General features: G+C 52.6%; 1 protein-coding gene across 1 annotated transcript in view; it reads right to left on the bottom strand.

Annotated features, from left to right (window-relative positions):
• Positions 1-22685, bottom strand: part of LOC140424682 (uncharacterized) — a 184037-nt gene that overhangs the window by 71750 nt on the left and 89602 nt on the right. Inside the window, exons 16-21 of the mRNA XM_072507950.1 lie at positions 22120-22375; positions 19576-19709; positions 19036-19233; positions 16582-16733; positions 13948-14125; positions 689-797 (exon numbers count right to left, since the gene is read on the bottom strand). Coding sequence (XP_072364051.1) covers positions 689-797; positions 13948-14125; positions 16582-16733; positions 19036-19233; positions 19576-19709; positions 22120-22375 — 1027 coding nt within the window. The remainder of the gene's footprint in view (positions 1-688; positions 798-13947; positions 14126-16581; positions 16734-19035; positions 19234-19575; positions 19710-22119; positions 22376-22685) is intronic.

Raw genomic sequence — 22685 nt, forward strand, 5'->3', positions numbered from 1 at the left:
TCTGACAGTGCAGCACTCCCTCAGTACTGACTCTCTGACAGTGCAGCACTCCCTCAGTACTGACCCTGTGACAGTGCGGCACTCCCTAAGTACTGACCCTTTAAGACAGTGCGGCACTCCCTCAGTACTGACCCTCTGACAGTGCAGCACTCCCTCAGTACTGACCCTCTTGACAGTGCAGCACTCCCTCAGGACTGACACTCTGACAGTGCAGCACTCCCTCAGTACTGACCCTCTGACAGTGCAGCACTCCCTCAGTACTGACCCTCTGACAGTGCGGCACTCCCTCAGTACTGACCCTCTGACAGTGCAGCACTCCCTCAGTACTGACCCTCTGACAGTGCAGCACTCCCTCAGTACTGACCCTCTGACAGTGCAGCACTCCCTCAGTACTGACCCTCTGACAGTGCAGCACTCCCTCAGTACTGTCCCTCTGACAGTGCAGCACTCCCTCAGTACTGACCCTCTGACAGTGCAGCACTCCCTCAGTACTGACCCTCTGACAGTGCAGCACTCCCTCAGTACTGCACTCGAAGGGTCGGCTTGGATTCTGTGCTCAAATCCCAGGATTGGGTTTGGAACCCACAACCCTTTTGGTTAGATTTGACTGCAGACCCCGGAGTTGAAGGCCTTTTTTTAATCGTGTTGGTTTCGGAGCTGGTGATAAACAGTTTTGCGGTTTACTCACCTGTGTAAGCAGGAGTCATCTCCTTCTGAACACTGGGTGTCAATATCCTGGAGACATTTCGCTGGCGTGCAGTGATGTCAACTAGTAGCATCAAGGTAAAATTCTGCAGCTATGAGAGACCATAAGACCATAATAAGACATAGGAGCAGAATTAGGCCACTTGGCCCATCAAGTCTGCTCAGCCATTCAATCATGGCTGATATGTTTCTCATCCCCATTCTCCTGCCTTCTTCCCATAACCCCTGATCCCCGTGTTAATCAAGAACCTATCTATCTCTGTCTTAAAGACACCCAGTGATTTGGCCTCCACAGTCTTCTGCGGCAAAGAGTTCCACAGATTCACCACCCTCTGGCTGAAGAAATTCCTCCTCATCTCTGTTTTAAGATTGATTGTCCCTTCAGTCTGAGATTGTGTCATCTGCTTCGTGGTTTCCTACAAGTGGAAACATCCTCTCTACGTCCACTCTATCCAGGCCTCGCAGTATCCTGCAATTTCAATAAGATCCTCCCTCATCCTTCTAAACTCCAACGAGTACAGACCCAGAGTCCTCAACCTCATACAACAAGCTCCTCATTCCAGGGGTCATTCTGGTGAAACTCCTCTGGACATTTTCCAAGGCCAGCACATTTGTGCTGACCCAGTCCTATTTTATAATGCACTTTCAAGTACTCCGCAATCTCATCTTTAATAATGAACTCTAAAATCTTACCAATGTCCAAAGTCAGGCTAACCGGCCTATAATTTCCCATCTTCTGCCTCCCTCCCTTCTTAAACAGTGGTGTTACATTAGCCATTTTCTAGTCCTCTGGGACTCTCCCTGCCTCCAGTGTTTCCTGAAAGATCACCATCAATGCCCCCACAATTTCCTCAGCTATCTCTTTTAGAACCATAGAGTGTAGTCCACCCGATCCAGGTGATTTAAAAAAAAAATCATATACGGGATGTGGGTGTCGCTGGTTAGACCAGCATTTATTGCCACCCCCTAGTTGCCCTTCAGAAGATGGTGGTGAGGAACTTCCGGTTGCGGCTATGCGGAGCTAAGCCACACATTCGGCGGCTCCCGCTAAAACAGACTTTTGGGCTCTCCTGAGGAGCCCCAACGGCAATTTTTTCGACAACATCCAGTGTGGGTAGGTGAGCAAGGTCCCCCCTCCATAGTATATGGATTGGACCAGGAGTGGATCGGTCATAAAAGCGTTTTTGGAGCAGCGAAAAGTGTGAGGGAGAAAAAACAAGATGGTGGCGGGCGTAGATCAAGCGGCATGGGTGCAGGAGCAGCAGGAGTTTCTCAGGCGCTGCTTTGAGGAGCTGAAGAAAGAGGTGCTGGTGCCAATGCTGACGGCGATCGAGGGGTTAGTGGGGACCCAGAAGGCCCAAGGGGCGGCGATCCGGGGGGTGCGGGAAAAAACCGCGGAGAACGAGGATGAGATCTTGGGCCTGGCGGTGAAGGTGGAGGCGCACGAGGCGCTACACAAGAGGTGGGCGGAAAGATTCGAGGACCTGGAGAGCAGGTCGAGGAGGAAGAATCTTCGGATTCTGGGTCTCCCTGAAGGAGTGGAGGGGGCCGATGCTGGAGCATATGTGAGCACGATGCTCAATTCGCTGATGGGAGCGGGGGCCTCTCCGAGTCCCCTGGAGCTAGATGGGGCTCACCGGGTCCTGGCAAGGAGACCCAAGGCCAACGAGCCGCCAAGGGCGGTAGTGGTGAGGTTTCACCGACTCGTGGATAGAGAGTGTGTTTTGCCAAGAAATAGCGGAGCAGCAGGTGGGAGAATACGGAGATCCAAATCTATCAGGTCTGGAGTGCAGAGGTGGCAAAGAAGAGAGCTGGTTTTAATCGGGCCAAGCCGGTGCTCCATCGGAAGGGGGTGAGGTTCGGAATGCTGCAGCCAGCGCGATTGTGGGTCACATTTCAGGATCGACACCACTACTTCGAAACGTCTGAGGAGGCTTGGACCTTTATACAAACTGAAAAGTTGGACTCAAACTGAGGGTCTGTGGTTGTGCGGGGGATGTCGGTTGTATACAGGTTTAACTATGCGTAGGGAATGTTCCACGGGTTGGGTGATGGATGGGGATGGGGGAAGAGATCTGATGGAGAGACTGTGAGAGAATATGGGCGCCGGTGCTGGAGGGAGGGGAGGCCTGGGGATGGGGGAATTGGGATAAGGCCGCAAAAGGAGCTGTGCCAGAGGGGGCGGGGCCGGCTTAGGAAAGCCCGGGCTTTTTCCCGTGTTAGGGAAGGACGGAGGGGCGGGGTGGAGGAGCGCACACTGACTGCTGGGGAGGAGGGGGAGGGGGGATTCCCACACGGGGGTGGGGGGGGTCAATGGGATGGCGGGGGAGGCCGGGGTCAGCAGGAGTCAGCTGTTATGGGGGAGCAAAAGAGCTAGACACGGATCTAGCGGGGGGGGGGGGGGGGGGGAGAGAGAGAGAGAGAGAGAGAGAGAGAGATATAGGGTTGCTGCTGCATTGGCCGATGGGGAACTGGAAACAGAAGAGGTGGTCGGGACGGGGGTCCCCCATCTGGGGGACTGGAGGGTGTGGGAGGCGCGGGCACGGGACTGGCCTAGAAAAGGAGATGGCTAGTCGGCAGGGGGAGGGGGGTGGGAAGCCCCCCAATCCGGTTGATAACTTGGAATGTGAGGGGCCTGAATGGGCCGGTTAAGAGGGCCCGAGTGTTCGCGCACTTAAAGGGACTGAAGGCAGACGTGGTCATGCTTCAGGATACACATTTGAAGGTGGCAGACCAGGTCAGGTTAGGAAAGGGATGGGTAGGACAGGTATTCCATTTGGGGCTGGATACAAAGAACAGAGGGGTGGCAATACTGGTGGGGAAGCGGGTGTCGTTTGAGGCCAAAAATATTGTAGTGGACAATGGAGGTCGATACGTGATGGTGAGCGGTAGGCTACAGGGGGCGTGGGTGGTATTGGTAAACGTATACGCCCCGAACTGGGATGATGCTGGATTTATGAAGCGCATGTTGGGGGGAGGATTCCGGATCTGGAGGCAGGAAGCTTGATAATGGGGGGGGGGGGAATTTCAACACGGTGTTGGACCCAGCATTAGATCGCTCCAGATCTAGGATGGGGAAGAGGCCGGCTGCGGCCAAGGTGCTTAGGGGGTTTATGGACCAGATGGGGGGGGGGAGTAGATCCGTGGAGATTTGCTGGGCCCCTGGTCAGGGAATTTTCTTTTTTTTCTCACGTACACAGAGCCTACTCCCGGATAGATTTTTTTGTTTTGAGTAGGGCGCTGATCCCGAAAGTGGAGGGAATGGAGTATTCGGCCATAGCCATCTCAGACCACGCCCCGCACTGGGTGGAGCTGGAGTTAGGAGAGGAGAGGGACCAAATGCCCGCTGTGGCGTCTGGATGTGGGATTACTGGCGGATGAGGAGGTGTGCGGGAGGGTGCGGGGGTGCATTGAAAGGTATTTGGAGGCCAACGACAACGGGGAGGTGCAGGTGGGGGTAGTATGGGAGGCGCTGAAGGCGGTGGTCAGGGGAGAGTTCATCTCCATCAGGGCTCACAGGGAGAAGAGAGAGGGCAGGGAAAGGGAGAGGTTAGTGGGGGAGATCCTAAGGGTAGACAGGAGATATGCAGAGGCCCCCCACGGAGGGACTACTTAGGGAGCGGCAAAGTCTCCAGACAGAATTCGACCTGTTGACCACAGGGAAGCAGAGGCACAGTGGAGGAAAGCACAGGGGACGACGTACGAGTATGGGGAGAAGGCGAGCCGGATGCTGGCACATCAGCTCCGTAAGAGGATGGCAGCAAGGGAGATAGGTGGAGTCAAGGATAGCAGGGGAACTACGGTGCGGAGTGCGGTGAAAGTAAATGAGGCATTTAAGGACTTTTATGAGGAGCTGTACAGATCACAGCCCCCAGCGGGGGAAGAGGGGATGCGACAATTTTTAGATCAACTGAGGTTCCCGAGGGTGGAGGAGCAGGAGGTGGCTGGTTTGGGGGCGCCAATTTGGTTGGAGGAGCTGGTTAAAGGACTGAGGAGCATGCAGGCGGGGAAGGCCCCGGGGCCAGATGGGTTCCCGGTTGAGTTTTACAGGAAGTATCGGGACCGGTTAGCCCCGTTGCTAGTGAGGACTTTCAATGAGGCAAGGGAGGGGGGGACCCTCGACAATGTCCGGGGCGTTGATCTCTCTGATCCTGAAACGGGACAAGGACCCACTGCAATGTGGGTCGTATAGACCGATCTCGCTCCTCAATGTGGATGCTAAGTTGCTGGCAAAAGTGCAGGCTACGAGAATTGAGGACTGTGTCCCGGGGGTGATTCATGAGGACCAGACGGGATTTGTAAAGGGCAGGCAGCTAAACACCACTGTGCGGAGGCTCCTAAACGTGATTATGATGCCATCGGTGGAGGGAGAGGCGGAGATAGTGGCAGCTATGGACACGGAGAAGGCCTTTGACCGGGTGGAGTGGGAGTATCTCTGGGAAGTGTTGCGGAGGTTTGGGTTTGGGGAGGGGTTTATTAGTTGGGTTAAGCTCCTATTCAGAGCCCCGGTGTCGAGTGTGGCTACGAATCGGCGGAGGTCGGAGTATTTTCGGCTGTATCGAGGGATGAGGCAGGGGTGCCCCCTGTCCTCCCTGTTGTTTGCATTAGCAATTGAGCCTTTGGCCATGGCATTAAGGGAGTCCAGGAACTGGAGGGGGGTGGTCCGAGGGGGAGAGGAGCATCGAGTGTCGCTGTATGCGGACGACCTGTTGCTGTATGTGGCAGATCCAGTGGAGGGGATGGTGGAGGTCATGCGGATCCAAAGGGAGTTTGGGGACTTCTCGGGCTATAAGCTCAAGTAGGGAAAAGTGAGCTCTTTGTGGTGCATCCAGAGGACCAGGGAAGAGGGATAGACGACCTACCGTTGAGGAGGGCGGAAAGGAGCTTTCGGTACTTGGGGATCCAGGTAGCTAGGAGTTGGGGGGCCCTACACAAACTTAATTTGACGCGGCTGGTGGAGCAGATGGAGGAGGACTTCAAAAGATGGGATGTGTTGCCACTCTCGCTAGCGGGCAGGGTACAGTCGATTAAAATGATGGTCCTCCCGAGGTTTCGTTTTGTGTTCCAGTGCCTTCCTATTATGATTACCAAGGTCTTTTTTAAGCGGGTAGGTAGGAGCATCATGGGTTTTGTGTGGGCAAACAAGACCCCGAGGGTAAGGAGGGGGTTTCGAGAGCGTAGTAGGGACAGAGGAGGGCTGGCGTTGTTGAAACTGGGTGGCTACTATTGGGCAGCCAACGTGGCGATGATCTGTAAGTGGGTAATAGAGGGAGAGGGGGCGGCATGGAAGAGGTTGGAGATGGCGTCCTGCAAAGAAACGAGCCTGAGGGTGCTGGTGACGGCACCGCTGCCGCTCTCACCGACAAGGTGCACCACGAGTCCGGTGGTGGCGGCAAAGCTCAAGATCTGTTTATAGACGGGACGTTTGCGAGCCGAGGGGCGCTGGAGGAGTAGTTCAGGTTACCCCCGGGAAATGCGTTCAGGTATATGCAAGTGAGGGCGTTTGTGAGGCGGCAGGTGAAGGAATTCCCTTTGCTCCCGGCACAGACGATTCAGGACAGGGTGATTTCTGGTGTATGGGTCGGAGAAGGCAAGGTTTCGGCGATATATCAGGAGATGAAAGAGGGGGAGGCTTTGATAGAGGAGCTGAAGGGCAAGTGGGAGGAGGAGTTGGGGGAGGAAATTGAAGAGGGTCTGTGGGCGGATGCCCTGAGTAGGGTTAATTCCTCTTCCTCATGTGCCAGGCTCAGCATGATACAGTTTAAGGTTATTCACAGAGCGCATATGACAGGGGCGAGGCTGAGTAGGTTCTTTGGGGTGGAGGACAGATGTGGGAGGTGCTCAGGAAGCCCGGCGAATCACGTCCACATGTTTTGGTCGTGCCCGGCAGTGGATGGGTTCTGGAGGGGTTTCACGAGGACTATGTCCAAGGTAGTGAAAGTCCAGGTCAAACCAAGTTGGGGGCTGGCATTATTTGGGGTGGCGGACGAGCCGGGAGTGCAGGAGGCGAAACAGGCCAGTATTCTGGCCTTTGCGTCCCTGGTATCCTGCGGAGGATCTTGCTCATGTGGAAAGACGTGAAGCCCCCCAGTGTGGAAGCCTGGATAAATTACATGGCAGGGTTCATTAAGCTGGAGAGGATAGACGATAAAGTTTGTCTTAAGAGGGTCTGCGCAGGGATTCTTCAGGCGGTGGCAACCATTCCTAGACTATCTCGCGGAGCGCTAGAATGAGGTCGGTCAGCAGCAGCAGCCCAGGGAGGGAGGGGGGGGAGTTTCTTTCGGGGGGGGGGTATCTGGGCGGGTGGGGGAGGTTTTTTCCCCCAGGGGTACTTGTAAAAAGCATATAGGAGGGTTAATATGTGCGGGGGAGGGTTAATATGTGCGGGAGAAACCCAGTGTATAAGTTTGGTATTGTGTTTGATTGATATGTTTATGTTTTGCTCTGTTCTTTTCTCTTTTTCTTTTCTGTTAGGGGGGGAGGGGGGGGGGTTTAATTGGTTGAAAATTTTTGTTGGAAAAACTTTGAATAAACATATTGAAAAAAAAAGAAAAGATGGTGGTGAGTTGCCTTCTCGAACCGCTGCAGTCTTTGAGGGGTAGGTACACCCACTGCGCTGTTAGGGAGGGAGTTCCAGGATGTTGCCCCAGTGTCGTGGCTGTGGTAGGCTAGGGATGCGGCAAGTTCTGTAGCACAAGTCTTCAGTACTATTGCCGGGATATTGTCAGGACCCATAGTATTTGCAGTATCCAGCACCTTCAGACGTTTCTTGATATCACGTGGAGTGAATCGTATTAGCTGAAGACTGACATCTGTGACGCTGGAGACCTCCAGAGGAGACCGAGATAGATCATCCACTCTGCATTTCTGGCTACGAATGCTTCAGCCTTGCCGTTTGCACTGATGAGCTGGGCTCCTCCATCAGTGAAGATGGGGATATTTGTGGAGCCTCCTCCCCCAGTGAGTTGTTTAATTGTCCACCACCATTCACAGCTGGATGTTGCAGGACTACAGAGCTTAGACTTGATGCGTTATATTATGGAATCACGTGGCTGTCCATTACTTGCTGCTTATGCTGTCTGCCACACTGGTAGTCGTGTTTTGCAGCTTCGCCAGGTCTGCCTGATGCTCTCCTGCACTCGTCATTGAACCAGGGTTGTTCCCCTGGCTTGGTGGTAATGGTAGATTTATCCACCTTCAGACCTTTCAGTTCCCCCAGAACCTTCGCCTGAGTAATGGTCACTGCACTCACCTCTGCCCCCTGATTCTCCTGAAGTTCTGGTATGACATTGGCATCTTCCACTGTGAAGACTGATGCAAAAGCAACTATTCAGTTCCTCTGCCATTTCTTAGTTTCCTATTATTACTTCTCCAGACACATTTTCCAGTGGTCCAATATCCATTCTTGCCCCTCTCAACATTTAAAAAAACCTCTTCCTATCTTCCTTTATATTACTAGCTAGCTTGCACTCATACTTCATCTTCTTCCCCCTTATGGCTTTTTTAGTTGTCCTCTGCTCGCTTTTAAAGGCTTCCACTAATCCTCGCCACTTTGTACGCTTTTTCTTTAGATTTTATGCTGTCCTTGACATCCCTCATTGTCCTCAACATAGCATGTTTCCTCCTCCTTGGGATGAATTTCTGTTGTGCCTCCTTAATAACCCCCCAAAACTCCTGCCATTGCTGTTCCACTGTCTTCCCTGCTAGGCTCCTTCTCCAATCAACTCTGGCCAGCTCCTCCCTCATGTCTTTGTAGTTACTCTTCTTTAATTGTAATACCGTTACATCTGATTGCAGCTTCTCCCTCTCAAACTGCAGGGTAAATTCTATCATATTGTGGTCACTGCTCCCCAAGGGTTCCTTCACCTTAAGTTCCTTAATCAAGTCTGCCTCATTACACACCACCAAATCCAGAATTGCTTGCTAAGAGAGAGGGAGTGTTAGAGTTAGAGACAGGAGAGGGAGTGCCTGGGCGGGGGGAGAGATCGCCCGGGCAGGGGGGACGGGACGGACATCGCCCGGGCGGGGGGGGGGAGGCATCGCCCGGGCGGGGGGGGGGGGGGAGACATCGCCCAGGCGGGGGACGGGGGGGGGGGGGGGGGGGCGGACAGACATCGCCCGGGCGGGGGTGACGACACACAGACATCGCCCGGGCGGGGGGACCAGACATCGCCCGGGGGGGGGGGGGGGGGGGGGACAGACATCGCCCGGGCGTGGGGGACAGACATCGCCCGGGCGTGGGGGACATCGCCCGGGCGGGCAGAGTGCGCGCGGGCAGGGAGCGCGCGCGCGGGCGGGGTGAGCGCGCGCGGTCGGGGAGAGTGCGCGCGGGCGGGGAGAATGCGCGCGGGCGGGGAGAGTGCGCGCGGGCGGGGAGACACAGTTATTCCCTCTCTAATCTGTCCAGATCCCTCATGATTTTGAACATCTCTCTCAAATCTCCTCTCGACCTTCTCATCTCCAAGGGGAACAGTCCCAATTTCTCCAACCTCTCTTCAAAACTGAGCTCCATCATCCCTGGGACCATTCTCGGGAATCTTTGGTAACCCATTCAGTCTCCATAGGTCCCAATCCCCCAGAACCAGTCTTAAGAAACTAAAGCCCTCCCATCATGCACCACCTTTCCAGGAACCATAGAATTCCTACAGTGCAGAAGGCCATTCGGCCCATCGCACCTGCACCGACCCTCTGAAAGAGCACCGCACTTAGGCCCACTCCCCCCACCCATCCCCGTAACCCTGCCCTATCCCCGCAACTAAAGGGCAATTTTGAATGGCCAATCCAGCCAACTTGCACATCTGGTGACTGGGAGGAAACCCACGCAGACACAGGGAGAATGTGTAAACTCCACACAGACAGTCCCCCAAGGTCGTAATTTAACCCGGGTCCCTGATGCTGCGAGGCAGCACTGTGCCGCCGTGCCGTCCATTCATTGGGGACACACATTCATCGGCTTCCTAAATTACTACTTTTGAGGTCCTGTTTGATAACCTCCAAACTCCGTAAATTCTGAACCCAAGGAGCACCTTGAGGAAGACGTCGCCAACCAGCGGCCCTACCCCTGGGCGAACCGTCACCACCTCTGCGAGAGGACGAGGGCCAAAGCTATCCAGTGACGGGACAAACATTTCCGACCAGGAGGCAACCACCGGACGGGGAATTTAAAAGCAATCTTAAGGGGCCGATTGTTTCGGATGGAGATGAGTTGAGATTTAGGTGGAAATGCACCTCTTAATGGTACAAACATTCAAGTGGGAAATTTGGCTTCAATATTAGTAGTTTTGATTTAAGTAGTGGTTTGCAGGAGGACATCTGTTCATTAAAGCAGCGTAGAGTCACAGAGATCTGTAGCACAGGAAAGGCCGTTCAGCCCATCGTGTCTGCGCCTGACAAAAGCATATTTCTAGTTATTAAAAGATGAAAAACTGGAACTGGCTGAATGTGGATGGGTCAGAAATTGTTTCGTGATTGACTTTGAAGTCTGCATTGGCAGGAGCAGCAACAAAGAAAGTGATTTTACTCAGAGGACACTCCCAGTTCCCTTTTTGTTCAGCTTTCACTGTTTCTTGCTGTCCTGCGCGGAGAGAAACCTTTGCTCCCAAAAACAGTGGAGGTGGGGTGGAGATCTTTGATCCTCCCGACACCCCTCAGATCGAAGCACCCTCACCATCCATCAAGCACTAACTAGTTCCAACAAACTTCTATCACAGTTATATTGGGATACGGACTAATCACAGCAGCGGAGTGAAAGGGCCACTGGAGCAACGGAATACAGGAACATTGGCCTACTCCATTACGTCTACTTCAATGTAATCACGACTGATCTCCCACACTTCAATGTCTTTTTCCCCAGACTATCCCCATGCAGAATCATAGAATCACTAAATTTGATTTGATTTGTCACATGTATGAGTATACAGTGAAAAGTATTGTTTCCTGCATGCTGTACAAGCAATACATACCGTACATAGGGAAGGAGAGACTGCAGAATATAATGTTACAGTTATAACATTGTTGAGAGTTTAAAAGAGTTAGAATGAAGTTTTAGAAGCATAGAACGAGAGTAAAAGATAGAATTAGAGGATATGCTGGGCACAGCTTGCAAGACGTCGCCTCGCTCCGGCGGCATCTTTCTTGGAGGAGGCCATTTGGCGCATCGAGTCTGCACCGACGCTCTCAAAGAACACTTTACCTCAGCCCACTCCCCTGCTCTATTCCTGTAACTCAGTAACAGCCCCTAACCGTTGGACTCGAAGGGGCAATTTATCATGGCCAATCCACCTAACCTACACATCTTTGGACTGTGGGTGGAAACCGGAGCACCCGGAGGAAACCCACACAGACACTGGGGGAAAGTGCAAACTCCACACAGTCACCTAAGGTTGGAATTGAACCCGGATCCCTGGAGCTGTGGGAAAGCTGTGCTAGCCACTGTGCCATCACTGGGATTTCAAAATCTGTCAATCTCTATGGCAAGTATATCCTTTCTCAGATAAGGAGAACAACACTGTACCCAATACTCTGCTTTCTAACCAAGGGTTTCTACAATTGAAGCAAGACTCCTCTCCTCAAATAAAGGCCAACACGTTGGGAGATGGTGGTGTAGTGATAAAGTCACTACCAAGCCAGAGGCCTAGGTTTATACTCTCGGGTCATGGGTTCAAATGGCACCACAAGTTTGGTGCAATTTAAATTCAATTAAGAAATCTGGAAGATGAAGCTTTTTTCTGAATTTGTGACCATGAAACTATTATCTATTGTTGTAAAAACCCATCTGACTCACTAACGTCCTTTAAGGAAGGAAATCTGCCGTCTTTACCTGGTCTGGCCTACATGTGACATGGCCCACAGCAAAGTGGTTCACTCTCAAAGGGGAATTCAGGACAGGTAGCATACTGACGTTGCCTTCGTGTTTTTTGAGGGGGGGGGGGGAATTACATTTTCTAAACTTAAAAAAAAATTATCCAATCATTTTTTTTTTCCCAATTAAAGGGCAATTTAGCGTGGCCAATCCACCTACCCTGCACATGTTTGGGTTGTGGGGATGAGGCCCACGCAGACACGGGGAAAATGTGCAAACTCCACAAAGACAATGACCCGGGACCGGGATTGAACCCGGGATCTCGGCGCTGTGAGGCAGCGGTGCTAACCACTGTGCCGCCCCCAACTTTTTTTTAAAATTTAGAGTAACCAACTCTCTTTTTCCAATTAAGGGGCAATTTAGCATGGCCAATCCACTTACCCTGCACATCTTTGGGGGTGGGAGTGAGACCCATGCAGACACCCAGGGGCCAGGATCAAACCCGAGTCCTCGGCACAGTGAGGCAGCAGTGCTAACCATTGCGTCACCCTGCCTTGCCTTCCTAACTGGCTGTTGTACCATGTTATCTTTCAGTGGCTCGTGAACAAGGATACTCAGGTCCACTTCCAACCATTTAGAAATACTCTGCATCTCTCTGTTCTTCCTTCAAAACTGGATAACCTCACATTTATCCACTTTGCATTCCATCCACCATGCTCCTGTCCTGTCAATAGCCTTTCAAATCCCCCCGAAGCCTCTTTGCATCCTCCTCACAACTCACACTTCCACTCAGTTTTGTGTCATCGCAAATTTGGAATTATTACATCTTGTCCCCATACCCCAAATGTGGGAACACACACTGGCACTTGTAGTATCCCACTAGTTACAGCCTGTCAATGTGAGAGTGATCCATTTATTTCTACTCCCTGTTTTCTGCCTTTAGCCAATCCTCGATCTATGCCAGTTTATTACCCCCAATCCCATAAACTCAATATTGTTCATTAACCCCTGTGTGGGACCTTATCAAAAGTTTCCTGAAAATCCAAATACACCACATTCACTCCCTCTCCACTGTCTATTCTGATATTAACTTATAATAATAATCTTTATGGTCACAAGTAGGCTTACATTAACAATGCAAAGAAGCTACTGTGAAAATCCCCTAGTCGCCACATTCCGGCGCCTGTTCGGGTACACAGAGGGAGAATTCAGAATGTCCAAATTACCTAACAGCACGTCTATCGGGACTTGTGGGAGGAAACCGGAGCACCCGGAGGAAACCCACGCAGACACTGGGAGAACGTGCAGACTCCGCACAGACAGTGACCCAGCGAGGAATCGAACCTGGGACCCTGGCACTGCGAAGCAACACTGCTAACCACTGTGCTACCATATCGCCCAACTTCCTCAAAGAACTCCAAAAGATTTGTCAAATGTGATTTCCCTTTCATAAATCCATGTTGACTCTGCCCAATCAAATCAGATCAATGATCAGATCAGTGTCCAGTTATCACATCCTTTACAATAGATTCTGGTATATTCCCTACTACTGATGGCAGGCGAACATATCTGTAGTTCCCAGTTTTCTCCCTCACTCCCTTCTCGAACAGCGAAGCTACATTTGCCACCTTGCAGGAACCTTTTCAGATTCTACTGAATTTTGGAAGGTAACCACCAACGCATCCACTCTCTCTACAGCCACCTTCTTCAATGTAAATCATCAGGTCCAGGGGCTTTATCAACTTTCAGTCCCATTAATTTCTCTAGTGCTACATTTATTTACAAATACAAATTTATTTTGATTCCTCGTGTCCCTTGGATCTCTTTCTGGGAGATTTCCTGAACCTTCGTCTCTGAATACAGACACACTATATGTGGTAGTTTCTCTGCCGTTTTCATATTCCCCGGTGTATATTCTCCTGTCTCGGACTGTAGCGGGCCCACATTTGTCTTTGCTAATCTTTTCCTTTTTACATAACGATAAACAGTCTGCTTTTGTGTTTCCTGCCAGTTTACATTCAGATTGTATCCTCATCAGTTTTATGGTCCTCCTTGGCTGAATTCTAAAATGCTGCCAATCCTCAGGGTTACTACTAGGGTGGGACTATGGGGTGACGGATGGGTGGCTGGGGGCTATGGGGTGCCGGCTGGGTGGGTGGGGGCTAAGGGGTGCCGGCTGGGTGGGTGGGGGCTATGGGGTGACGGCAAGGTGGGTGGGGGCTATGGGGTGACGTCAAGGTGGGTGAGGGCTATGGGATGACGGCAAGTGGGGGGGGGGGGGCGGTAATAGATGGGTGGTGGTTCATCAGGGGGTGACAGATGGTTGGGGGGGGGGTGAGGGTCAGGGATGACAGATATTTAGGGGACAGTGGGTGGGGGGGTAAGGAGCAGGGGGTGACAGATGGATTTGGGTTGGGCACAGCTACTCTGCTTCCACTGACCTTGGCTTCCACAGCCGAGAGCTGCTGCCGCAGGATGTAATCCACAGGCTGCGTGTCGCCTTTGATCCGTTGCAGTTGCCACTTCAGGTCACTAAAGAAATTCCGAAGGTTCTCCAGGACGTCCGCCTTGAACGTTTGCAAATGCTGGAACACGGACTTGCTGCAGAGAGGAGAGTCACTGAACACCCAGAAACCCCGGGCCAGCAATCAGTCAGACAGGGCAAACAGAGCAACCCCCACCCCCCTCCCAAAGCCCTTCCCCAACATTCCCCCCCCCAACCCGTCAAGCCTTTCCCCAACATTCCCACACCCCCGAGACCTTCCCCAACATTCCCCACCACCCACCCCCCCCTCAGCCCTTCCCCAACATTCCCCCACCACCCACACCCCCCTCAGCCCTTCCCCATCATTCCCCCCCACCACCCACACCCCCACCAGCCCTTCCCCAACATTACCCCACCACCCACACCCTGAGACCTTCCCCAACATTCCCCCACTACCCACACCCCCGAGACCCTCCCCAACATTCCCCCCCAAAACACACCCCCGTCAGCCCTTCCCCAACATTCCCCCACCACCCACACACCCGAGACCTTCCCCACTACCCACACCCCCGAGACCCTCCCCAACATTTCCCCCCCCACCACCCACACCCCCACCAGCCCTTCCCCAACATTACCCCACCACCCACACCCTGAGACCTTCCCCAACATTCCCCCACTACCCACACCCCCGAGACCCTCCCCAACATTCCCCCCCAAAACACCCCCCCGTCAGCCCTTCCCCAACATTCCCCCACCACCCACACACCCGAGACCTTCCCCAGCATTACCCCACTACCCACACCCCTTCCCCAACATTCCCCCACCACCCGCACCCCCAAGACCTTCCCCAACATTCCCCCACTACCCACACACCCGAGACTCTCCCCAACATTCCCCACCACCAGCCACACACCCCTCAGCCCTTCCCCAACATTCCCTCACCACCCACACTCCCTCCAGCCCTTCCCCAACATTCCCCCACAACCCACACCCTTCAGCCCTTCCCCAACATTCCCTCACCACCCACACCCCTCAGCCCTTCCCCAACATTCCCTCACCACCCACACTCCCTCCAGCCCTTCCCCAACATTCCCTCACCACCCACACCACCCTCAGCCCTTCCCCAACATTCCCCCACAACCCACACCCCCGAGACCTTCCCCAACATTCCCCCACTACCCACACCCCAGAGACCTTCCCCAACATTCCCCCACTACCCACCCCCCCTCAGCCCTTCCCCAATATTCCCCCACCACCCACACCCCCGAGACTTTCCCCAACATTCCCCCATTACCCACACCCCCGAAACCCTCCCCAACATTCCTCCCCACCACCCACACACCCCTCAGCCCTTCCCCAACATTCCCTCACCACCCACACTCCCTCCAGCCCTTCCCCAACATTCCCTCACCACCCATATCCCCTCCAGCCCTTCCCCAACATTCCCCCACAACCCACACCCCTCAGCCCTTCCCCAACATTCCCTCACCACCCACACCCCTCAGCCCTTCCCCAACATTCCCTCACCACCCATTCCGCTCAGCCCTTCCCCAACATTTCCTCACCACCAACCCCCCCAGCCCTTCCCCAACATTCCCCCACCACCCACACCCCCGAGACCTTCCCCAACATTCCCCCACTACCCACACCCCCGAGACCCTCCCCAACATTCCCCACCACCCACACACCCCTCAGCCCTTCCCCAACATTCCCTCACCACCCACACTCCCTCCAGCCCTTCCCCAACATTCCCTCACCACCCATATTCCCTCCAGCCCTTCCCCAACATTCCCCCACAACCCACACCCCTCAGCCCTTCTCCAACATTCCCTCACCACCCACACCCCTCAGCCCTTCCCCAACATTCCCTCACCACCCACACTCCCTCCAGCCCTTCCCCAACATTCCCCCACAACCCACATCCCTCAGCCCTTCCCCAACATTCCCCCACCACCACCCAGCCCCCCTCCAGCCCTTCCCCAACATTCCCCTACCACCACCACCACCTCTTTGAGTGAAGTCATTTCTCCGAATCTCAATCCTAAATGATCGACCCCCTTTGTCCTGAGTCTGTGCTGCATGTTCTAGATTCCCAGACCAGGAGAGCTGCCCTGTCAAAAGCCTTCAGAATCTGGCAGGTTTCAATGAGATCATCGCTCATTCTTCTAACCACCAGACAATATAATCCCAATGTTCTCAGCCTCTCATTGGACAACCCCGTCATCCCAGGGACCACCCTGGTGAGATCCTTCATTGAGGACCCTCCAAGGCACAAGTATATCTTTCCCTAGCTAAGGAGACCAAAACTATATGCTGTACCCCAGGTGTGGTCTCACTAATGCCCCTACACAAAGGCAGTAATAATTCCTCGAAAATGTTCAGTTCAACGGATGGACAACAAATGCTGCCTTTGCTAGAGATGCCCACATCATGCAAAGGAATGTACAGGGACCCAGGTCCCTGCGAATATCTACATTTCCCTCTCTCCTTATTTATTCGCTTTTCTGTTTTTCTTCGTCAAGTCATAAATTCACTCCCCCAATCAGCTCCCTGTCCTCATCCCCTTCACAGACAGTAAAAGATGATTTACCTGAACACCTCACTCCAGATCACCATTACGGGGGTGAACATTGGGTGTGTCAGCTCCTCGTTGAAGTCAATGGTTCCATAGGAGGGAGAGGTGAAGGTCCCATTGCGGTCACAGGTAGCTTTATAGGTTGGATACGGATATCCACAGGGTGGCTGCCCATTGGAGAGGGGAGAGAAACAACAGAAAGTCACCCCTAGTGAACAGACAAGTGCCACACAGCAGGCTTGAAGTTTTTCCTTTGAGTATTTATCCAATTTCCTTTTCATAGTACACAATTTGAGCATTGTTGAAAAAGGAAACATACTGTCAAAGCTTTTCATCTTGCAGTCATCAGAACAAACTCACAAGAATACCAAATCTTAAAGGGAACAACAAATTTATACTGTACGTGCCGCACTGCGCCTTTATCAATAAAAGCTGGAGGGACAACTGACTGACTCCTGATGCATTCCCCGTGGCAACGCCTCGAACAATCAGTTCCTTTTCTCATGCAGTATAAATTTGTTGTACCCTTGTATTAGTTTGATTAGTTTGAGAGTGATACAGGGCTATGGGGAGAGAGCGGGGCAGTGGAATTAGTTTGAGATTGATACAGGGCTATGGGGAGAGAGTGGGGCAGTGGGATTAGTTTGAGATTGATACAGGGCTATGGGGAGAGAGCGGGGCAGTGGGATTAATTTGGGATTGATACAGGGCTATGGGAGAAAGCCAGGTAGTGGGATTAGTTTGGGATTGATACAGGGCTATGGGGAGAGAGTGGGGCAGTGGGATTAGTTTGGGATTGATACAGGGCTATGGGGATAGAGTGGTGCAGTGGGATTAGTTTGGGATTGATACAGGGCTATGGGGAGAGAGCGGGCAGTGGGATTAGTTTGGGATTGAAATAGGGCTATGGGGAGAGAGCGGGGCAGTGGGATTAGTTTGCGATTGATAGAGGGCTAGAGGGAGAGTTGGGCAGTGGGATTAGTTTGGGATTGATACAGGGCTATGGGGAGAGAGCGGGCAGTGGGATTAGTTTGGGATTGAAACAGGGCTATGGGGAGAGAGCGGGGCAGTGGGATTAGTTTGGGATTGATAGAGGGCTATAGGAAGAGTGGGGCAGTGGGATTAGTTTGAGATTGATACAGGGCTATGGGGAGAGAGCGGGGCAGTGGAATTAGTTTGGGATTGATACAGGGCTATGGGGAGAGAGCGGGGCAGTGGGATTAGTTTGGGATTGATACAGGGCTATGGGAGAAAGCGGGGCAGTGGGATCAGTTTGGGATTGATAGAGGGCTATGCGGAGAGAGTGGGGCAGTGTGATTAGTTTGGGATTGATACAGGGCTATGGGGAGAGAGCGGGGCAGTGGGATTAGTTTGGGATTGATACAGGGCTATGGGGAGAGAGTGGGGCAGTGGGATTAGTTTGGGATTGATACAGGGCTATAGGAAGAGTGGGGCAGTGGGATTAGTTTGAGATTGATACAGGGCTATGGGGAGAGAGTGGGGCAGTGTGATTAGTTTGGGATTGATACAGGGCTATGGGGAGAGAGAGTGGGGCAGTGGGATTAGTTTGGGATTGATACAGGGCTAAGGGGAGAGAGCGGAGCAGTGGTATTAGTTTGGGATTGATACAGGGCTATGGGGAGAGAGCGGGGCAGTGGGATTAGGGTGGGATTGATACAGGGCTATGGGGAGAGCCGGGCAGTGGGATTAGTTTGGGATTGATAGAGGGCTATAGGAAGAGTGGGGCAGTGGGATTAGTTTGAGATTGATACAGGGCTATGGGGAGAGAGCCGGGCAGTGGGATTAGTTTGGGATTGATACAGGGCTATGGGGAGAGAGCGGGGCAGTGGGATTAGTTTGCGATTGATAGAGGGCTAGAGGGTGAGTTGGGCAGTGGGATTAGTTTGGGATTGATACAGGGCTATGGGGAGTGGGGCAGTGGGATTAGTTTGAGATTGATACAGGGCTATGGGGAGAGAGTGGGGCAGTGGGATTAGCTTGGGATTGATACAGGGCTATGGGGAGGGAGTGGAGCAGTGGGATTAGTTTGGGATTGATACAGGGCTATGGGGAGAGCGGGGCAGTGGGATTAGTTTGGGATTGATACAGGGCTATGGGGAGAGAGTGGGGCAGTGGGATTAGCTTGGGATTGATACAGGGCTATGGGGAGGGAGCGGGGCAGTGGGATTAGTTTGGGATTGATACAGGGCTATGTGGAGAGCGGGGCAATGGGATTAGTTTGGGATTGATACAGGGCTATGGGGAGTGGGGCAGTGGGATTAGTTTGAGATTGATACAGGGCTATGGGGAGAGAGTGGGGCAGTGGGATTATCTTGGGATTGACACAGGGCTATGGGGAGGGAGCGGGGCAGTGGGATTAGTTTGGGATTGATACAGGGCTATGTGGAGAGCGGGGCAGTGGGATTAGTTTGGGATTGATACAGGGCTATACAATCTTTGATCCCTTACCTGCGATCCCCATCTCAGCACATTGCTCTTGGAACTCTTCACAGCCAATCTCATGCCATTGTTCAGCTGTGTCTCGATGAGTGAAAAGGAAGATCCAATTTTCCGATTACAATCCTCGGCTGTTTGGTGGAACAATTCTTCCACACGGGACAGACAGGTCTGCACTGTCACTCGGACCTGGGCCTGATACGAGGCATCCTGAGGAGATACAGCAGATTATCTGTACAGTGAAGCACTGCCCAGAGGTACCCGGTTGGGGGTGGGATGTGCTGCCAGGCTAGAGCCAGGCAATCCAGTGATCGGGAATCAGCAGGTATGGCGCTGGGCTCAGTTTATGGGAAATGGACATCACAGTGCACCAGCAGAGAGTTGAGTCAAATGCACAATCACGCCCTGCACCTCAGCCCCCCCCTCCAACCAACACCACAGAGGGAACAGAAAGGAAGACTGTCCGCCCCACTCCCAGGTGCATTGTCGCCCCCTCCCCACAACATCACCCCCCCCCCCCGACCCTGCTAACGTTAGTCCCCCGTCATTCACCTGGGCTCTGCGGTTGGTCAGGTATGCAACCACGTGACTGATGAAGGTGGCGACCTTGCGGATGACCATCTCTGTGGCGAGCGCCCGGCGTGCCAGGGTGATCTGATGGACAAAACGCTGAACCGCAGGAATTTCTGTGTGAAATCGAAGAAATAAACACAAAATCAATCTCTCCTGTGATCGAGATTCAGCAATTCCCTCCCCAGCCCAGGTTCCTGCTCCCAGGAGCCAAGGCAGGGTCTTCCGTTAACTATTCAGCTGTAGAAGGCATCACATTTTCAAGCCTTCCAAATGGAATTCTCCACCTACATAACCCCTGCCAGGTAGTGGAGGCTTTCACAAGCAGCAAGCGTGGCCAATGTCCCAAGTCCCAAAAGATGTGCTTTTTAGGTGAACTGGACATTCTGAATTCTCCCTCTGTGTACCCGCCGGAATGTGGTGACTGGGGGATTTTCACAGTAACTTCATTGCAGTGTTAATGTAAGCCTACTTGTGTGGAGACATTAATTATGAACAAATGAATTAGGATGAGGAAGAGGCCATTCAGCCCCTTGAGTCTGCTTCACCATTCAATAAGATTGTGGCTGGTCTGATTGTATCCTCAACCCCACACTCCAGCCCACCGCCAATAACCTTTTACCCCCTTGTTAATCCAAATCTATCCAGCTGTGCCTGAAAAATTAATAGAATTCCGACAGTGTACAAGGAGGCTATTCGAGTCTGCACCGATCCTATGAAAGAGAACCCTACCCAGGCCCACTCTCCCTCCATAACCAATAACCCCATCTAACCTGCACATCCTTGGACACTAAGGGGCAATTTAGCGTAGCCAATCCACCTAACCTGCACATCCTTGGACACTAAGGGGCAATTTAGCGTAGCCAATCCACCTAACCTGCACATCTTTGGACTGTGGGAGGAAACCGGAGCACCCGGAGGAAACCCACGCAGACACGGGGAGAACGTGCAGACTCCGCACAGTCACCCGAGGCCAGAATTGAACCCAGTTCTCTGGAGCAGTGAGGCAGCAGTGCTAACCACTGCGCCACTGTGGCCTTCCTCCTCTCCGAGAATCTCACAAGGTAGCCAGCATCATAATAACCATAAAATGACAAATGGGAAGTCCATTCTCCTGCTTTATCCACCAAAACCCCTACTCCAACCCAACAGGTCACAGCCGGTAGGATGGGGAGGGGCGGGTTGGCATGGGTGGGAGAAGTGTTTGTGGAGCGGGTGTGGAGGTGAGAGAGGACTCCCTCCAAACAACCCCCACTCCTTCATCCCACCTCAGGGGAACATGCATCAATCCATTTTTGCCAAGCAAGGAGAACAGTACCAGGACTCTATGGATGAATGGTTCTATTCTCCTTCACAAGCTGCTCCCACCTGTCTGAACATTCACTGCCTCCACTATCAACACACAGTGGCTACAGTTTCCACCATCTCAAGGGTGTTTGCTCCATCACCAAGTCTCTGAAACCAGCGTCTGAGGGGGTCGCCGTTAGTCAGTAACTTGACCAGATTCACAAACGGCAAACCTACTGCAGATTTTCAAGATATATGACGGATAACTTATGGTTCATCTCTCTCATTCCATCTAATGCCCCTGTCTCTCCCCCCCAGCACCCCCCAACTATCCAATGTCTCCCCAGTCACTACTTTCTCAACCCCCTCTCCCCCTCCCTCAAAATCCCCCTCACTTCCCTCAAAAACCCCCTCCCTTCCCAAACCCTCCTCCCTGCAACCCCCTTGCCCACTCCACCCCAGATCGATAGTTAATATAAAACTTTGATAAGTGTTTTGTTAGAAAAAGTTGTTAAAGGATATAGGGGCAAAGGTGGGGATGTGGAGTTGGGTCAAAGGTCAGCAACAAACTCACTGGATAGTGAAAGAAGTTGCAGGGGCTGAATGGTTCCCCCCTCCCCATTCCTTCTTCCTCCCAGAGCAGGTCAGAGGTTGGGACAAAGATGGCTGAAGGAAGAAGCTTTATATACATGAGATGACAAAGATGGCAGCCATTTTGCACACAGCAAGATCCCACCAACAGCAATGAGACCAATCTGAAGTAAACATAATTCCGGTTGTATCATTTGAGGGAGTCAAAGAAACCTCAGGAACTTCTTTTGTAATAGGTACCCAGGGGATGTGCATCGGCAGACAACTGTAGCTTCAATTTTATATCTCTACTGAAAGACTGAACCTCAGAGTGCAGCACTCCCTCAGAACACCCGGGGGACCTCGGAGCAGCTTCAGTAATGAATTGGGTATATATTTGAAAATGAGACATTTGTAGAGGTATGGGGAAAGAGCAGGGGGGTGGGGCTGACTGGAGAGTGCTTTCAAAGAGGCAGCACAGGGAGGATGGACCAGATGGCCTCCTCCTGTAACCAACTGAACCAAACAGGTCAGGGGTTAGCAATCCAGGGCCTTCCTCGCCTCTCAGCCATGTGTAACCTGCCCTGTTATAAAGCTAAGCCCGGACTACCCACACCACTCTCAAAAATAGGTCTATGGAGAGGCAGAAGATCCAGGAAAGACTTAAACCTGTGTCCTCGATACTGCTGAACACCTGAGGGGGTCCATCGCGCAGCAGCTTATCACGGAGTTTCAGGTACTCGGTGGAGCTGACAGTGAACACGTGAAGTTGCCCATCTCTGCTCAGGACAGGTTCAGGCACCCCCGTCAACAGAGGGTGAACCACATCATCATCATTATCCTCCTCTTCATCCTCCTCCTCATCGCTCTCCTCCTTCTCCTCCTCCGAGTCCAGCTCTTCAATCTTGGCTTGACGCTTCAACTCCTAAACACAAATCAAAATATAACAATAAATAAATCCAAGAGCTCCCAAGCGTTTCTGAGGGAGAGAAAGGCAGTAAAAGATGAAAACATTGTTGGATATCTCCTGTGACTTAAAGATCTTGTACCTCGATTGCACCCCCCACAGCGTCAGGAAATATAAGACAGTGCTCAATGTAGAAAACGTAGCAACCAATTTTCAAGATCTCAAAACAGCAGTGTTTAAGGGTGTTCAGTGTGGTGGCGCGATAGTTAGCACTGCTGCCTACGGCGCCGAGGGCCCGGGTTCGATCTCAGCCCCGGGTCACTATCTG

Source organism: Scyliorhinus torazame, chromosome 6 (assembly GCF_047496885.1).
Source record: "Scyliorhinus torazame isolate Kashiwa2021f chromosome 6, sScyTor2.1, whole genome shotgun sequence".
In the NCBI taxonomy this organism is placed as follows: Eukaryota; Metazoa; Chordata; class Chondrichthyes; order Carcharhiniformes; family Scyliorhinidae; genus Scyliorhinus; species Scyliorhinus torazame.